The sequence below is a fragment of the Ursus americanus genome, chromosome 4 (assembly GCF_024610735.1).
Source record: "Ursus americanus isolate L20-20 chromosome 4, mUrsAme1.1.p, whole genome shotgun sequence".
Taxonomy (NCBI): domain Eukaryota; kingdom Metazoa; phylum Chordata; class Mammalia; order Carnivora; family Ursidae; genus Ursus; species Ursus americanus.
In genome coordinates this window covers 47,185,928-47,205,759 of record NC_142130.1, presented here as the reverse complement: position 1 = coordinate 47,205,759, position 19,832 = coordinate 47,185,928, and the positions used below count along the sequence as shown (strand labels likewise).

At 35.0% G+C, this 19,832-nt stretch overlaps 1 protein-coding gene across 17 annotated transcripts in view; it reads left to right on the top strand.

Moving 5' to 3' along the window:
• The window catches only part of DZIP3 (DAZ interacting zinc finger protein 3), a 100,624-nt gene that overhangs the window by 11,552 nt on the left and 69,240 nt on the right, over positions 1–19,832 (top strand). For 10 of the 17 annotated variants that reach the window (XM_045785247.2, XM_045785245.2, XM_087861638.1 and 7 more), the window contains 6 exons: positions 3,544–3,643; positions 7,286–7,358; positions 10,430–10,585; positions 16,135–16,251; positions 19,207–19,287; positions 19,621–19,745. In XM_045785247.2, the coding sequence (XP_045641203.1) occupies positions 3,612–3,643; positions 7,286–7,358; positions 10,430–10,585; positions 16,135–16,251; positions 19,207–19,287; positions 19,621–19,745 (584 nt within the window). In that variant the 5' untranslated portion in view covers positions 3,544–3,611. Of the gene's footprint in view, positions 1–3,543; positions 3,644–7,285; positions 7,359–10,429; positions 10,586–16,134; positions 16,252–19,206; positions 19,288–19,620; positions 19,746–19,832 lie in introns of those variants that run through there. The other 7 variants (XM_045785253.1, XM_045785252.2, XM_045785248.2 and 4 more) reach the window with 2 other exon arrangements.

The window sequence follows — 19,832 nt, the reverse complement described above, 5'->3', positions numbered from 1 at the left end:
TCTGTTTCATTTTAGGGTTAGGTTGTATCTTTCATCGGTATTGAACAGAGAATGCAAATTTAAATAGATGTATGGTTCTGCTTACTGAGTTTTTAAAAATAAGAGTAAAACTATAAAATAATTTACCTAGGAGAACTGGATTCTGCATAGGTGAGTTATACTGACAGCAAGACATATTTTGTTAGGGATGGGCAAGAAACTAAGGTTTAAAAAGCTCTCTTTTAAATCAGAAAATTTATTTTTTTAACTTTTTAAAAGTGTAGTTGACATACAGTGTTACATTAGTTTCAGGTGTATAACATAGTGATTCATCATCTCTGTAGGTTATGCTATGCTCACCACAAGTATAGCTACCATCTGTCACCATACATTATTATAGTATCATTGACTATATTTTTCTGTTGTACCTTTTATTCCTGTGACTTACTCATTCCATAACTAGAAGTCTGTATCTCCTACTCCTCTTCACCCATTTTGCCCATGCTCCAACCCCTTTTCCTCTGGCAATCATCAGTCTCTGTATTTATAGGTCTGATTCTGCTTTATTTTGTTTATTCATTTGTTTTGTTTTTAGGTATTTGTCTTTCTCAGTCTGACTTATTTCATTTAGCAGAATACCTTCTAGATCCAGCATTTTTTTTAAAATGGCAGGATCTCATCCTTTTTTATTACTGAGTAATATTTCATTGTATTATGTGTATGTATATATACTACATCTTCATCCATTCATCTATTGGCAGACACTTGGGTTGCTTCCATATCTTGGCTATTGTAAATAATGCTACAATAAATAGGGGTGCTTATATCTTTTCAAATTAGTGTTTTCATTTTCTTTGGGTACTTAATAGAATTATTGGATCGTATGGTATTTCTGTTTTCAATTTTTTGAGGAACCTACGTACTTTTTTCCACAGTGGCTGCACCAATTTCTGTTCCCACCAACAGTGTATGAGGGTTCCTTTTTCTCCACATCCTCACCAACACTTGTTAGTAAATGAAGAAATTTAGATAGAAGTCTGTGTGTGTGTGTGTGTATGTGTGTGTGTGTGTTTTGATTAAGAAGTATCCATTGAATTGTTAGAGAATTACCCTTGTCTCTCAAGACTTATCCATGTAATTTAGAGCTGGTGTGAGTCAAATATAGAATATAGATACAGGCAGTATCATAATTAGGAATACTAGTTTTGGACTTGTTTTAGCCAGGCACTGAGTTGCCCCTTCCCTGTTAAGTTCACTAATGACAGGATACTCAAACCTCAAGGCTTATGAGGGTTCAGATACTGCTGGTACTTCTTTTCTATGTGTTCAGTTGGCTTTTTCTGCCATTTAGGGAGAGTCAACATCAGGTAAAATAGTGTTTCTTTGAGTAATTGCAATCTGAATTCTTAATAGGTGACTTGGGAATGATCTTGTATTTTCTTGATTTGGGTATTACCTATGCTGAATTGCATTTTAATAACGGGCCTCCAAAAGCTCTACCGCTCTAACTTATGGCTGTATATTACATATGCTGTTAGAGAAACTGGCTACCCAGTTACTAGGATTAATAAGTGGTTCAGAGATAAGAAATGAGAAATTTTATCCAGTCTTGGGCTTGGCAGCAAGGCACTTTAGGTCTGTTTTCTTTATGCTATCGCTACCACTTTCTTTTTTTTCATTATTTCTTTCTTTGTCCCATAGCACTGAATAGTGGTTTTACACGCTTGCTCTAATACTTCCTGGACGTTCATACAAAGGGATTAGAATGGGAAATCAGCCTAGCTGAGAACAATGGAGTCTGGAGGCTTGAACTCTCAAAAAATACAAAACAAATGTGACTAATTTTATTTTATTTTTTTTTTGAGGTACAAATATTTGTAAACTAATGTGTAGAAGCAAATGAGAAGAGTTGTATCCTTAACTCATTGAAATTATACTGTCTTTGCCTTCTTTTAAGTAACATCTTCTTTAATTAAGATATGTCTATAAACTTATGTGTAGAAGCATATGGGAATAGTCCTGTGTTCAGCTTATTGAAACTACACTGTTTAACCTTCTTTCAAAAAAAATCTTTCATTAAGATGCAGGGATACAGAGTTATGTATAGAAGCATATGGGAGAAGCCATATGCTCAACTCATTAAAACTACACTGTGTATATACCTTCTTTCAAGTAACATCTTTCATTAAGATATAAGTGTTTCTTTTTTTTTATTTTAATTCCAGTTAGTTAACATACAGTGTTATATCAGTTTCAGGTGTACAAGGCAGTGATTTAACAATTCTGTACCTCACCCAGTGCTCATCACCACAAATGCACTTCTTAATCTCCATCGCTTATTTAACCCATCCTCCCACCCCACCCCGCTTCTGGTAACCATCAGTTTGTTCTCTATAATTAAGAGTCTGTTTCTTGGTTTGTGTCTTTTTTCCTTCACTCATTTGTTTTGTTTCTTAAATTCCACATATGAGTGAAATCATATGGTTATGGTATTTGCTTTTCTCTGATTATTTTTCTTAGCATTATACTCTGTAGCTCCATTCATGTCATTGCAGATGGCAAGATTTCATTCTCTTTTATGGCTGAATAATATACCATTGCATACATATATACCGCATCTTCATTATCCCCTCATCTATAGATGGACACTTGGGCTGCTTCCATAATTTGGCTATTGTTATTGTGCAGCTTAGGGTGTAAATGTGACTAAGTTTAGAAGAATTGTTCTTGGGACAGTTAAGGAGAGAGTTATATAAATAAAGAGATATACTAATGGACACTCTATTCTTTTTGTTTTCATTTATGTTGCTGCAGGTTTTTTTTTTTTCCTTTGAGGAAACATTCACAACATTCATTGATATTTGAACCAGAGTATACATCCCACCTTTCCTATTTTATGAAGATACAGAATCATATCTATTGGGGGAAAGTGGCTAAATGTTGCCTTTAGACTAAAAGAAAACAAAACAATTAGTGTTATTGAAGATTGTGTTAAACAGAAACTCTTACACTCTGTGGAAATAAATTAGTATGAACCTTTTGGGAAGCCATTTAGCAGTATGTGCTAAGACTTAAAGTATCGGTGTCTTTTGACTGAGAAATTCTGAGAATTTCTTGTAAGTGAATAATCATAAATATAGAAAAGTCTTATGGATAGTGGAGTTTATCACAAAACTAATTATGATGGAAGACTAGGAAACAATCTGAATGTCCATCTATAAGATAGTGGTCTAGGAAACCCCAGTCAACCAGTTGTTGGGTAGCCAGTGAGAATACATAGTAGGAGTATAACATAACATGCAAAATGCTTTTGTTACAGTGTTCACTGGTGAAAACTGTAGTGTAGAACATTGATTATTCAGTATGATTACAAATTTGTAAAATACGTTTGGACAAAGTATAGTTAAGTGTAGGCAGTGACTTATCTTTGGATGGTGAAACCATGTAATTTTCATTTTCTTTTATAGCTATTTCAAAATTTTCTTCAATTATGTATATTTTTATAATGGGGAAAAAGAATGTAATCCTTCTACCTTCCCACTAAAAATATTACTTTTCTTACAGCCTTAAACATCAGTAGTAAAAGTCTGCAAGCATTGGAATAAGACTTTTGCAAAACAACATTGTGGAGCATGGATTCTCTATCAGAGGAATTTTTTACAAGGTAAGGGATGGGTTGACAAAAACCAACTACATTTGTTGCATTTTGAAGACACAACATTTGTCCTTTCCACATAACTTTGGGAAGCTAGCGTGATTGAGATACCCTTATGCTTGGAGATAATTTATCGACTTTGATTAGTGGGGGATGTAGACTTAGTGAAATCTAGTTACAGAAAATTTCTTTTAAGGACCACTCTCTAGCTAAAGAGTTAAGAATTGAAGAATTTGCTACAGCTTACTACACGTGGGCATTCTCACCAAAATTGATTAATTGATCTATTAATTTATTTTACAAGCATTTGCTGTAATGCTTATAATGTAAAGTGCCTCCTTGGTACTTAGAGAATAAAGACAGACAAAATTTTGGGTACTTAGAATTATAATGTAGTAGGAAGATATATAAAAAGTTATATCTTTAGGTAAAGTACATGCATAATGCCATGGCTATATGTAGAGAGTTACTATGGATTGACTGGGGTTAAGTGGGTTTCCACAAGATGACACTTGAACTGAACATTAAAGGAAAGAAGCATTTTAATATATGTAGAAATGGAAGGAAACAATAAGACAAAGTACTTAAGATAAATGATTGGGAGGATTTCAACTGTCTTATAAGGAGTTTAGCTATATTTTGTGCAGAACCAATGACATTTTAAAAAGAGAAAGGAAATTTTACACTGTATTTTGGAAAGACTACTTCTTAATGGTGGGAAGGAAGAGATAATGAAATACAACACTACTAGCTCAGGAAGAAGCTGATAAAGGCTTGCAATGGTAGGAATAGAAAACAAGAGGGATTTATAGAACTAGAATGAACAGAATTCTATGACTGCTTAAATATGAGGAGAGGGACAAGAGAGATGACTCAAAGGTTTCTAATGACCAGAAGGAGATATGTACCATTAACTAATATGGGGCTCAAAAATGGAGACCAGTTTAATGTGTGCATGAGAAAGAGAGGACAGATGATGCATCACTTTTGGATATGAGGAAATGGAGGTGTTGGTAAGATGTCTTAAGTTGTGGAAGTTGTTGAGTAGATGGTTAGAAATTTGTAGAAGTGTCAAAAAGCAAGGCTGGAAGTATAGATTCAGGTGTCATTAGAATGGCTGCTAATAGAATTCATGAAAGTTTGCTTATTTTTTTTATTCATCCAATAAATATTTGAGTGCCTACTTTATGTTTGATGTTGGGATAGAGACTTGGAGGTTAAGTAATTAGAAGGGCCTGATCCCTATCTGAGGGGGTTTGTTTATACATGGGCATAAATGAAATTGATTTAAGTAGAAAATGTAGTAAGAAAACAGAGGGATAAAAAAGGAACATTAGTGGGGCGCCTGGGTGGCTCAGTCAGTTAAGTGTGTGACTCTTGGTTTCAGCTCATGGGTTGTGGGATTGAGCCTCGTGTCGGGCTCCACGCTTGGCGGGCAGTCTGCTTGAGAGTCTTTCCCTTTGTCCCTTCCCCTGCTGCTCTCTCTCTCAAATGGATAAATCTTTAAAAAAAAATTGAACATTAGTATATATACTATGTATATTTAAGGATATATTGTGATAGCAAAACTTCAGCTCTTAGCAGCAGAACAAAACATATAGGTGGTAAAAGTAGCAAAATAGCAAAAGAAAAATACTAGTCTTGTGTCTAGTTCTAGCTTTGCTACATTCTTTAGGTGTGTAACTTAAAAAGTTATATAATCTCTCTGGACATCAATTTAATCATTTTAATATATAAAGTGACTGCCATAGATGACTGCTTATGTACCTTCTTATTCTAATATACCAGGAGCATGGTTTGATACTGTTAATTTACATAGTTTGTATTAAATATTAAAATAATAAATGAATATGACAAATGAGGAAGAGGTGTAGCCAGTGGTAGAAACTGTGAAGGAGAGGGCTAGGAGGAGAACCAGCAGCAGCAAAGATCGCAGAGGTTTTCAAGGAAGGTTGGAAGGTATGATGGGCAATGTTAAATGATGCAGAAAGACAGGTAGAGTGAAGAACTAAGACAAAGCTGTTGAAATAGCAAATAGTAGGATTTCTTTAGTAACCTTTAATAGAGTCATTTTAATGTTGGAGAGGGAATGAGGATTAGTTAAGATTACATATCAAAATTTGTTAGAAACTATGGTGAATATTATAGCAGCCCACGTTCCACACTTGAATAAGAAGCTCTAAAGTAGGGTTTGGACATCTGGATGGTTCAGAAGCTTCACAGGTGATTTTAATGTGCATCTGAGACTGAGAACTGTTGGGTTGAGGAGTGAATGATCATGAAATAGAGTTAGCAAGAAGGATATACATTTGAGAACTTTTTGTACTCTTCCACAAACCTGAGGCTTCAGAATACTGCTGCAGTATTTTTCATTCCTTGACAACACAAGAAAGTTCCTTGTGTTCCTCTTTGGAGTGGCACTTAGAAGTGGATGAAAAGACAGTTAAGAGGATTTTTTTGCCATGACATTTTATGAGCACTGAGAACCATCTTGTGAAATATTGTTTGTGTGTATAAATCATCTTCTGTTGAAACTTTCACTACGTGGATAATACTGTACTATTTATATGTCCCAGTTTCCACTGACAAAGTCGGTAGGCGCATAGTGGGTGATAAATGATTGTCTAGGAAATGAATACATAAATGTGAAGTAAGATAGGATAATTTTTGTAAAATACAGTGCAGAGTAAATCCATTGATGTTTCTTAGTTTTTTCTCTGCTAGTTTATAGAATTAAGATCATATAAATCCTATATGATCCTATGTTATGGTTCTTATGTTATGGGCCCTATGTCATGGTTCTCTATGTAGGCAAAAGCAATTTTATAAATAGTTTTTTCAGTTCTGTATGTAACGCTGCATATGTTCACATTTCAAGCCAGTGTCAGAAGCAATACTTGTCAAGTTATTCCTTTTCACAAAAATAATTTTTAAATATGATATTCTCTGTCAATTTTAAAAAAATCATTTTGGAAAACTGGATAACTGTAAGGCCAGGAACCTGAAACAAATAAAAGTACCTGCATAAGATAGATCCTTTCCAAACCTTCATTATCTTCATAAACGCATACACATGTACACGCACAAAACATCAGCCTTTTTAAGACCCTTTTTTCTTTACATTGAAACAGTGCTACAAAGTTAATTTTTTCCCATGATTTTGGCATATTGTATTTTTTTTTTTAAAGATTTTATTCATTTATTCGACAGAGATAGAGACAGCCAGCGAGAGAGGGAACACAAGCAGGGGGAGTGGGAGAGGAAGAAGCAGGCTCCCAGCGGAGGAGCCTGATGTGGGGCTCGATTCCATAACGCCGGGATCACGCCCTGAGCCGAAGGCAGACGCCCAACCGCCGTGCCACCCAGGCGCCCCATGGCATATTGTATTTCTGTTCAAGAAAAGTTTTTTTATATCAGCTTTCAGTTCTGTTTACCGCCATCCAGTAAGGGCAATAAGGGCAGAGCATACTTTTTTTTCTTTAACGTGAGTCCCTAAAGGTGTGACACCTACCACTATTATCAGTCTTGCTATACATTGTTTACACTTTTGAACTTTCAGACAAATTCACTTGTTAGATTCTTTACTACTACAATTTAATTGTGTTCTTTGTAAGGAGATACTCTGAATATACCTTTCTTTTTCATTTAAAGTAGGGATCCAACTGTGGAGGAGCAGACTAAGGAGGAAATCAAGAATAAAGTAGAAAAGCCTACTGACCAAATGGTAAGAGAAGAGTTAATTTTCATTAATTGTTAATTAATTAGTAATGAGTAATTATATGTGATAATGTAATTCTAAATCTAGTCAGGTTACTTATCTGTTAAGAATTTGGGGGTGACTCTACTTTCCTTCATAAGTAAAATTATGGTCATAATAAATCTCTGATAATCGATACTTCTGTCTCAATATTATTATAAGCACCAATTCTCACTATAAGTTAAAACTCATAGGTGATTGAATTGACTTGCCCAGAAACATCACAACAATTTTAAGAAATCCCTTACTTGTCTTTTAAAAGCAAAATCCAAACAAAATGAAAACTATGCACATGCAAACATACACACACAGAATTTTATTTAGTAAGAAATTTCAGAGTTGTTTTGAAATTCTCTTTCCTGTTTTTATCATTTTACTTTAGATATTCCAGTTCAAAATGAAAGAGAATAAAGCATACATTAATATAAGGTTTATATTGCCAATGACAATATATTTCATGATAGCTTAAAAAAATATATATACACACACATATATGAATGTCACATGTGCTTGTATTTAATGAAGGATGGACGAAGAGCTATTTGGGTTTTTTTGTTTGTTTGTTTAAGATTTTATTTATTCATTTGACAGAGATAGAGACAGCCAGCAAGAGAGGGAACACAAGCAGGGGGAGTGGGAGAGGAAGAAGCAGGCTCCCAGCAGAGGAGCCTGATGTGGGGCTCGATCCCATAACACCGGGATCACGCCCTGAGCCAAAGGCAGACGCTTAACAACTGAGCCACCCAGGCGCCCCCTATTGGGTTTTTTTAGTGTAATTTTAACCTTACACATAGTTTTATGTGGTTATTGCTGTCCACTGTTAATAAATTTTATAAAGGTTATCTAGTTATAGGAGAAAATATATAAACATAAAATAATCATATTATTCACCTGTGTGAGGTTATCACTGTAAAAAATGTTGCAGAGAAAATACAATATATACAGATGTACATAGGGATGTACACTTGAGCCAGTGGGAATTAGATCCAGAAAATACATTTCTGAATATAGAATTGGAAATACAGAAGTCAAAGGAGGTGAAAACTTTGACCTGAATTTAGTTTAGAGGCTAGATTAATTTTGTGAAATGGATTGAGCATCAAATATTTTGATAACTGGCTTAAAAAAATTGTATTTATACAACTTAACAAAAAATTGTATTTATAATAAGATAAAAATATTTAATAAGCATTAAGCTTATAATATGTTCTATTAAAAATTTTAATTCATGCCATAATCTTGCTTGTGTATCAGTTTGGTAATTAGATGATTTTGTGGTGACTTTTGACTGCAGAACTGACCTTTAGTTTGGAATGTATGCACTACTGACAGTGGTAATTCTTTTGAAGGGTTAGTCCAGTTACATTGTGGAAGCTTTTTTGTTTTTGTAACTTTTTGAAAAATTTCAAACCTACAGAAAAGTTGAAAGAATAATACAATGAATACTTATATACCCTTTACCTAGATTTATCAAACTATTAACACTTTCCTACATTTTTGTGTATAATTTTCATATAATGAAATATAAAATGTAAGGTTATTTGTTGGGTATTGATGGGGCTGGAGGAATCTTAATTTAAGACTCAAACCCAGAAGGGGAGAGTTGGCAGATAGTCCTACCATGGACTTTATTGATTCCTAGTCACTTTCCTGGGTAACTGCAGTCTGTTAGACCTGACTGAGGGTCAAAGAGTCACCCTCTCCCCACCCCCAGGGCATTTTCAGTGACTCAAGCTTCACATGGCCTCCATAATAAGAAGCTGTCTTTTCTGATTTTCAGAGGTCAGCATCAACATATTCATATTCCCAAAGTTTAAACAGGGTGTAGGAACTGTGGTGTCTTGGTTAAGGTTTGAAGGAAGTCCATCATCCATGTGTTCCAGTTGCTTTTCCATTTCTGTTGCCCACCCGTTCTTCACAACTACTGTTAATAGACAGTCCAGCAGGACTTGACTATATAGCTATTGATTAGCCATTAAGGATGGCTTATTAAGTCATAAAAATGAGTTCCTGTAGACCCAAGTTTAGTATGACTTAGCTCTGACTGAACTAAGAGTCATTGTTTTACTACTTTGTTTATAATTTAAACTATTACAATTCTGTTTATTTTCAGTATGCTGTGTGTTTAGTAACTAAAGCATCAGTCACATACGTAGAAAGTACTCTTAGATCTAGCTTTCATATTATTATGTAGAATAATCTATGTAATATTTTAAACAGCATTTTTTATGCCTTAAGCAGATCAATTCAATGCATGCTATGTATTTCTCATGGGCAACCATTTTTTGAGGCCTAATTTACATTTATGCCTTAAATTGTACATATTTCTCATCCCACTACCCTATTAAAAATGGTGTAATTATGCCTATTTTGGAGTATTTAATTTATAACTTCCAAATGAATTTATGTTGGCCTTCTGTATATTAAAGCTTCCTGAGTTTTGGTCTTAAATTTCCTGCTATGTTTTAAGTTTCTTGAGCAGAGAAAATGACTTATTCTTTTTTTTTTTTTTTCTTAATTAAAGAAATTTTTTTTTAAAGATTTTATTTATTCATTTGAGAGAGAGAGACAGACCACACAAGCAGGGGGAAAAGCAGAGGGAGAGGGAGAAGCAGACTCCCCACTGAGCCAGCCGATAGCCTAATGTTGAGCTTGATCCCAGGATCTGGATATCATGACCTGAGCAGAAGACAGACATCTAACCATCTGAGCCACCCAGGCGACCGAGAATGTCATATTCTTACTTGGATTTTCTATTGCTCTGTCACAGTGATCTACATATAGTATATAAAGGCACTTTGTTCTTTTTTTTTTTTTTTTAAGTAGGCTCTACCCCCAGCATGGAGCCCAGTGTGGGACTTTAAACTCATAACCTTGAGATCAAGACCTGAGCTGAGATTAAGAGTTGTACACTTAACTGACTGACCCACCCAGGCTCCCCACTCTTTGTTCTTTTTTAAATATTTTTACTGGTCTTTATATTAGAGTAATACAAAAATGTATAATTGTGTACATTTTTAATAAATATTCTCTTCTAGGGTAAACAGGAAAAGGACACACCTACTGATCTTGTCCCTGTTAACTTACTATTAGAAGTGAAGAAATTATTGAATGCAATTAATACTCTACCAAAAGGGGTGGTCCCTCACATTAAGAAGTTCTTACAAGAAAATTTTTCCTTCCAAATTATGCAGGTAAGATTATAATTTGTTCTTTGGGGTAGAAGTACAGCTCTTTGTATATGACTGTCCAGGGAAAACATACTATGTTCCTTTACTCTCACACTACTACTACACTGACAGCACTTCTGACACTAGATGTGTGGATTTATTCCCACATCAGCCAATTCTCCTACACTAACTAGGTATCCAACAAGTCAATTCAATTCTGATACTGTCTACCTAGAGTTAGTATCAAATCCCACAAGATAAGGGCTCAGTTCCACAAGTCTGCTCCAACTTCAGACACTAGTCACAAGTCCTAGGTTGTCCCCAATACTTCTGACCAGCTGGCTATGGATTGGGGTTCCCATGACCCCTTCTTGGGTTCAGTAATTTGCTAGTATGGGCCACAGAGCTCCAGGAAACACTTACTTAATATATATCAATTTATTATATAATAAAGGCTATGATAAAGGATTTAAAAAATAACCAAATGAAGAGATTCATAGGGCAGTCTGGAAGGGTCCCAAGTATGGGAGTATCTGTATCTGTGGAGTTGGGGTATGCCACTCCTCTGGCATGTGGATGTGTTCAGTAAGTTGGAAGTTCTATGAATCCCATACTTGAAGGATTTTTATGGAGGTTTCATCATATAAGCATGATCGATTATTAATTCAATGCCCAGCCCCTCCCTCTCTGGGAATGGGGGATAGTGCTAAAAACTCTAAGCTTCTAATTATGGCTTAGTGTTTCTGGTGACCAGCCTTCATCCAGGGGCCTACTGAGAGTCACCTCATTAGAACAAAAGATACTCCTATCACTCAAGAAATTCCAGGGATTTAGGAACTCTGTGTCAGGAACAAAGATCAAAGACCAACTATTACCAGGAACTAGTAACATATATCAATGTATATATTTCTTATTATTTCACAGTGACTCTTTCCCTCTTTTCCTTCCTTCCTTCCATCCTTCCCACAACAGTGCAGTTAAAGTCTTGAAATCTCCATCTTACTTTTTGTGAAGGGCTCTGGTGTCAGCTTTGACTGTAGACTTTTATTAAATAGTTATTTGGTGCTAACCTTTCAAGAGTAATGGTGGGAATGTGGGTTAGTAGCTAGTAAGCCACTGTTGACTATAAGGTCTAGTGTTCTTCTTCCACTAATAACCCATGACATGCCACCCTAGGACAGGGGATTCTTTTGGTTTTCTAATTTGTAAAATGTTGACAAATTTTAAAAAATGTAAGATAAAAACAATGTCCAAAACTTTTTATTTATGAGTAAAATAAGTACTCTAGAGAATATATTGTAGATTTGTATCTTGGAAGTAGTTTTTTTAGATAATAATTTATGAAACTTTCAGCACAAGGTGGGTATCAGTTCTTAAATGAATGGAGTTTTTCAAAGTTAAAGAAAATGTTCTACTCGTATCTTTGTAGCTTTTAATTGGGGACAAAACACCATAGGTGTTTTGAAAAGGCCACAGTTGCCTTTTCTGTGGAAGAATATATTATTATTTCCATGAAACAAATTAATACTATTATGATTAAAAATTCAAACAAACTCTAAAAATATCCAAAGACTTTACATACAGTTATAACCTTAACTGAGATAATTTGCCAGTATGAATTCTGATTTGAAACTGTGGAATAATGCCACTATTTCCCTCCTAACTTTTGGAAATTACCCAGAAACAACAACAACAGGAAATAGAAATCAGTAGACTTTCTATATGCAAACAATAGCCAATTAGAAGGTAAAAATGAAAGAAGAATAATTATAGCAACCAAAAAAGTATACAAGATACAAATTAGTATTTCTCAAAGTTTTTCCTACATGAAACTATCTGAACCCCATCCTAGTTCTAAAGAATCAAAATCTCTGGAGGTAGGTCTGGAGTCTGGATTTTATCAAGTATTTACACACTGGTTTTCTTCACATTAAGTTTAGAAATCAGTACTCTATATTGAAACTGTAAATGAAGATTTCTAAAACTCTAATAAAGGTAAGAAAAGACCAATGTATTGCATGGTGCACTGGGTGTTATACACAACTAATGAATCATCGAACTTTACATCGCAAACCGGGGATGTACTGTATGGTGACTAACATAATATAATAAAAAATCATTAAATAAAAAAAAGAAAAAAAAGAAAAAAAAAAAAAGAAAAGACCAAATAGAAAGCAATACATGTAGGAAGACACAGTGTGATAAGGCTGGCCATTTTCCCTAAATTAAAATTTATAAATACCACATATCAAATAGTGACAAAAGGGGTTTCTTTTGGTTGTTATTATTGAAAGCTAATCCTAAAGTTTAGATGGGAAATAAAGGGAAGACTAGCCAAGAAAATTATGAAAGAGAAGTGTAGGGGAGAAGGGCTGGGAATTTACCACTTAGATATTAAAACTTACTATGAAGCTCTCATAACCGCAAGATTGTATTACTTGCTCTTGATTCTATGGACAAGTCTAGGAAGTAGAAGAGAAATTCCAGAAGTTGACTCAAATGCATACAGAACTGTTCTGCAGAAGATGACAAAATCGATAATACTAAAGGGGAATTGGACAAATATACAATCCCAGTAGGAAATTTTTTTAATTAATTAATTTTTTTCCAGTAGGAGATTTTAACATGATCTTTTAATAAGTGATACAACATGGACACAAAATTAGTGGAACTGTAGCAAACTCGATCTAATTCACATACACACACATACAAACTCAAAACACTACACCCAACAGTGGCAGAATATACATTCTTTTTAAGTGCACACAGAACATTTACAAAAATTTACCATGTGCTAGTCACAAAGCAAGTCTCATCAAATTTTAAAGAATCACAACATATAGAGCATGCTCTCTAACCATTGTACAATTAATTTAGAAATCAATACAGAAAGATAAATTTAAAAAATCATTGTTCTTAAGATGTACCTCTAGGTATACCCGTGAGTAAAAAAAGAAATCACAGTAGAAATTAGGTAAATTTTTGAACTGAATAAAAAATATATATCAAAGCTTGTGTTATAAGTAAAATATGTGCTTCAAAGAATATTTATAGCTTGAAATGCAAATATTAGAAAAAGAAGCAAATTTGAATATCAATCATCTAAACATAAAGTTAGGAGATTAATGGAAGGATAGCAAATTAAAAACAAAGTCAAAAGAAGGAAGTAGTAAAGATATCTAAGTCTATTGAAATAGAATAAGGAAGTAAAATAGAGAAAGTCAATAAAGCCAAAACTTGTTTTTTTTAAAGATCAGTAAAGTTGATAAATTCCTGGTAAGAATCTTAAAAAGGCAGAAATAACCCAAAGCTTGAATGAACATGAAAACTAATTCCATAGTCATCTAAAGGATAATAGAGAATTCTGCTGCTTGCAGTGGCTGCCTGAGTTGGTTTAGAGCAACCTTCCTTTGAGAAGTACTTGAAAAACTAAGCAAAGTCTTTGCTTAGTAATGTGCTTTTCTGGCAGATCACTTAATTCAACTGGGGACTGGGGATTCTAAGCTTCTGTTCTGCAAATAAGGGTCTATTTATGGTTTACCTTTTGTAGTAGATATTATCAGTTTCCTGCACATAACCCTTGGCTTCTTAAAGTATGCTCTGGAGAATTTCCAGTTTTCAATGTCTATATCTCTATGCCTTAAGGCTTTTTTCCCCTCTCTGGAACTACAGAAGGCTGTACTTCTCATGGCAGTTCGGAAGTCCCAGGGAATTAATACTCCTGCATCACCCCATCACCACTCAATCAATAAGCCTTGGGAGTTCTGCAAATATCCCAGTTTTCTCTCCCTTTGAGTTGAATAATACTAGGCTTGTGTTTTTCACTGTTTTACTGAGTTTCTCTGTTGTATTAACCCCAGCCTTCCCATTGTGGATAACTAACTTAATAACACACCCTTTGGGGTACCTGGATGACTCAGTCAGTTAAATGTCTGACTCTTGATTTTGGCTCAGGTCATGATCTCAGGGTTGTGAAATCGAGCCCTGTATCAGACTCCACAATGGGCATGGAGCCTGCTTAAGATTCTCTCTCTCCCTCTCCCCCCACCTCTCTCTCTTAAAAAAAAAAATAAATAAATAACATACCCATTAATTTAAAGCCTGCTTTCCCTTCCCTGTATCACACCTCTATTCCCCTACGATTGTTCTCTGCACCTCCCAAATAAACTACTTGCATTCAAGCTGGAAACAAAACTGATACTCTTACTCTAAGGGTATATTTCTTCAAGGCCCCACCCAAAGGATGAAGTGTTTTCCAGGATCCCTTATCCTTGATAGGTAATGCATTCTGTTTTTCCCCCCAGCTTTGTAAGTTGGCTAAAAACTCAGCCTAGCATCTCAGCCTCTCAGCCACAGCTGAAAATGGGAGTTGCCTTAAGGATAAAAGTGGCTCTAAAAGTCAGTCTCATGTCTCTAGGCTTTCCTTCTCTCTGAATGTTGGCCCCAGAGGTTTTCAATGCCTTGGTAGCTTTCTGTTGCTTTCAAAAAATGGTTTTTATTTTTAGTTCTAAAGGAGGTGGAACTTCAGTGTTATGTTTTATATGTTTACTCAAATCCAAGAGATACTATTGAGTAACTGGTTGGATAAATGAGTCTGGAATTCAAGTGATAGTTCTGAGATGGAAATACAAACTTGGAAACTATCCATATGTAGACATTATTTAAAAACATGGCAGTGGATTACTTTAGGGAACATATATGTTGATGGAGAAGAGGTTCAATAAATTGAGTGCTGGGAGACAAATAAAGTAGTTATCTAGGAGAAAAACAAGAAAGTATTGTATATTAAAAACCATGTTAAGTGTAGGTTAAACTTTCCACACACATAACACATTGTTAAACACATAATGGAATTTAAGCGAAGCACTTGTAGGTACAAGGCATTGAGAAATGGACACAAAGATAAGACATAGTCCTCCTTTTCATTTCATCCATGTAAATAACAAAGTATGGTATATAAAAAATCCTATATTAGTTTCGTTCCAATCAGATCGTAGCTTATCATGCCTTGCCCTGGTGTTGGAATTAAGTCAGCATTCTTGCAGGGTCAGGGTTGGAAGAAAGATTTTAGCCATGCTTAGAGAATAGAAGGTATGAGAATAAACTGGGATTACCACTTTCCTCTAAAGCAGGAGTGGATGTGGCCAACTCTTGGCAGGCATGAGTGCTTTTAAATGTTTTGAGGAAACAGTTACAAAGAAGATTTATCAGACTACTTAAAAACAAACAAATGAGAGAACAATTGTATCTGGATGGTATAGATTATTTATTTATTTGGGGGAGAGAGAGAGAGAAAGCGGGGAGGGGGAAAGGGAGAGAAAGAGAAGCAGACTTCCTGCTGAGTGGGGAGCCTCACTTGGAGTTCTATCCCACAACCCTGAGATCATGACCTGAGCCAAAATCAAAAGTTGGTTGCTCAATTGACTAAGCCACCCAGGTACCCTGGTAGTGTGGATTTTTCTAAAAAATCATTTCCAGATTTTCTACGACTAGCATGTATTACTTGTATAATAAAAATGTATGTAGGTATTTGCTTTAACTTAAAGAAATTTTTGACCAAATTATTTCCACAGAGAGAAGTTGCAGCTAACAGCCAGAATGGGGAGGAAATTGTTCCTGTTTTGACTTTACGTTTCTTGATAACACAACTGGAAGCAGCACTTAGGAATATTCAGGCTACTAATTATACTGTAAGTGTTTTCTTCTGAAAGTTTGAAATAATGGACTTGGACAACATTTTCCAGTGAGAGCGTAGCTGGTACAATCCTTGTTTTAAGGTATAGACCAATTTGTATTTTCCTTTTACCTCTGGGGAAAAAGTATGCATAAATTGGTTTCCTTCCTATGTCTTGTACTTTATGACTGCATCTCTGTAATGAGCCTAATCTAGTCCCCTCCCTACCATAAAACTGTTCATCTTAAATGAAGAGAAACTTGAACTAGTAAGCACGGGCTTTCCCATTTAGAAATGGAGAATTATAAACTTCAGAAATGACTCCTTCCTTTCCTCCTAGTTATTAATCAACTCCTGATATTTCTGTATTTGTAAAAATTGGAACTTGTATCATCTGTTAATGAGTACTCATGCGAGATAAAATTGACAAGATATATTTATATGTTCAGTATCAAATGATACTTTAGAAATAAATAGAAAATCTGAGGAAAAATAAACCTGGCATCAAAAATCAGAACCAATAGTACAGGACTGTAAAAGGAAAAAATCAGTTCTTGAATACTTTGGATTTGTAAAGTAAACTAAGTTTCACACACATATAGAAGATGGATTAGAGTTATCTTCAAGAAAGGACTACCTAGGTACCAACCAAGGTAGCCAAAAACACCAAATCCCTAAGGCATACAAGAAAGTGGAGAAATCATCTTTGTTTAGGACTCTCAGGATGAGGGTTCTAAGTGGCGATATATACCACCCCAAACGAGTTCTACATGGAGTCAAAAGAGGTAACAAAAGGGAGTTTGCATTAACCAATATTCCCAAAAACTTCTGGGATGCTGAAGCTCTACTGTTTCTCTCGCTGATCAGGTTGCCAAGCAGTAAAATAAATGAGTATAAAATCAACATTAACAGATGCTGATTGCTTAGCCTACCGTACTTGGGCATTACTTCAAAGATGAGTCTTACATAAGGAATGGAGGAGATCCTTCTCTTGGTAGCGTTGTTGAGCAGAATTGAAATTGTCATAATCAGAGCAAATGGCTCTCCCTGTTCCTCAAGGCTATCAAGGATAGGTGGGGCAACTTTGTTGTAGGAGGTGGCGTGAGGGTGGGGGACAGTTGCCGGTAATATCTCTATATCCATTTAGTTCCAATACTTGGAATAATCCCTGCTATTGGTGGGGGGGGGGAGGTAAGAAAGGGCAGAGCATATTGGTTAGAAATGTACTGCTTACATCTCTAAATTCCTGAGTTCTTTACCTTGTACTTGTAGCATTACTACAATTCCACATTTTATCCTGTTCTCAGAGTGTTCTTTTTAGAGTTGTATGAGCCGAAGGCTCGGTCATATTGTTTATGAAGAGAGTTTTTTTTAAGTTACAAAATAATAGTTTACACTTATTTAGTGTTTGCTATATGACAGACAGTTTTTGTAAGGATTAGCTCATTTACTCTTCACAAGCACCCCACCTCATTATTCCCATTTTATAGATTTGAAACTGAAGCATAGAGGTTAAACAACGTGCTTAATTCATCAGGTAGTAAATAGTGGAGTCAGGATACAAACCCATGTAGGTAGTCTTGGCTTAGCGTCTATTCTGTGAACTGCGTTTTACCACCTCTGCAAAGATGGGAATTTTAAGATGGAAACCAGTTAGATGTTACATGGGTTCACTGAGAGCAAACACACATGTCTGTTTCCACTGAGATCAGTTTGAAGCCAAACTTCTAACTCCAGCCAGTTACCTCATAAATGTGTACTGTTGGCCATGAGAAGTATGCTAGGTAAGAGAATACAGTTAGATCAGTAAAGAAAAAGACTCATATCCTGTAGATGCTTATCAACCCTGTGTACCTGAAGAAACTCTTGTTTATAGTATGGGACAGTCTTTTTGTAAAAAGTTAATGTGACAACAGATACGGTTATGATTTTCAGTTAGTAGAGAGCTTATGAACAGAATGTACAGTATTTTTCTCCATGGATAATTTTTAAACATTTTATTTGAGGTAATTTTAGATGCACAGAAGTTGCAAAAATATAGCTGTATAATACAGAAGTGCAAAGAGGTCTTGCCATACCCTTCACTCAGTTTCCCTCAATAGTTACATGTTACATAACAATATATGTTATCAAAACCAGAAAGTTGGCATTCATACAGTGTGTGTTGTGTCTGAAGTCTCCAAAACCTACCCCCATGTTCAGAAGGACTCACAGGACTTAGAATATAGTTGTATTCATTACTACATCTATATGGAGATCTTAGCCATTTGTAGCATGTGAGGGTGGGAGGAGGAAGGAGACAATAAATCCCAATGGCTTTCATTTTCTTTAATCAAACTAATGGTTTATTTTGAGATTATCAACTATCCTTTTTCTTCAGTGTTGAATTGTCAAATACATCTAAAATGTATTTGCTGTTATTCTTACTAGATGGTTGACAATATAATGATGATAATTTTTGCTATTTTTAATAATCACTAAGTAGGCCTAGGATATATTTTTTAATGCCATTAATTAACATATAGTGTATTATTAGTTTCAGAGGTAGAGGTCAGTGGTTAAATCAGTTGCATAAAACACCCAGTGCTCATTACATCAGGTGCCCCCCTAAATGCCCATCACCCAGTTACCCCATCCCCCCACCCACCTCGTATTCAACAACCCTCAGCTTGTTTCTTATAGTTAAGAGTCTGTTATGGTTTGTCTCCCTCTCTGATTTTGTCTTTTCTTTTTCTCTCCCTTCCCCCTATGATCTCTGTCTTGTTTCTTAAATTCCACATATGAGTGAAATCATATGATTATCTTTCTCTAATTGACTTATTTTGCTTAGCATAATACCCTCTAGTTCCATCCACATTGTTGCAAATGGTAAGATCTCATTTTTTTTTTTTTTGATAGGCCTAGGATATTAAGCTTGGTATACTGAAAACTAGCTTAGTCTAAATAACCAATTAATTTTTTTTTCTTTTAGGCACATCAGATTAATATTGGTTATTATTTGACATTACTGTTTTTGTATGGAGTAGCACTTACTGAAAGAGGAAAGAAAGAGGTATGTAGCATGTGTTATTTGCCCATTGTAAATCTTTCACACTCTCTGACTTCATTTTAATAAGAGGTCAATTTTAGAAATTCTCTTAAATGTTCATTTTGAAACGTTGGCTATAGAAGATCTTAAGTTCTTTTATAAATAAGTATTTTAATCACTGAGTACATTATCTGTGTAATCACAAACAGAGATGCTAGGATTAGAGATGTTAATAAATGACTCCATGACTGTATCAATATGAAAGCTGCTCTGACTTCTCCAGTTTGGAAAATAATTTTTGTAAAAGAAAAACAAATGCTTTTTATATCAGCCAAACCTAGTTTTGTGTTACTACAGGATTACACAGAAGCGGAGAATAAATTTCTAGTGATGAAGATGGTGATTCAAGAGAATGAAATTTGTGAGAACTTTATGTCTTTAGTTTATTTTGGACGTGGTTTGCTTCGATGTGCTCAGAAGAGGTAAGGATTTTAATGAACGGGCAGATCTTGCCTTTCAATTTTTAGCATTGTAAAATGGGATAAAGTTTTTAAAGTATACCAGGTATC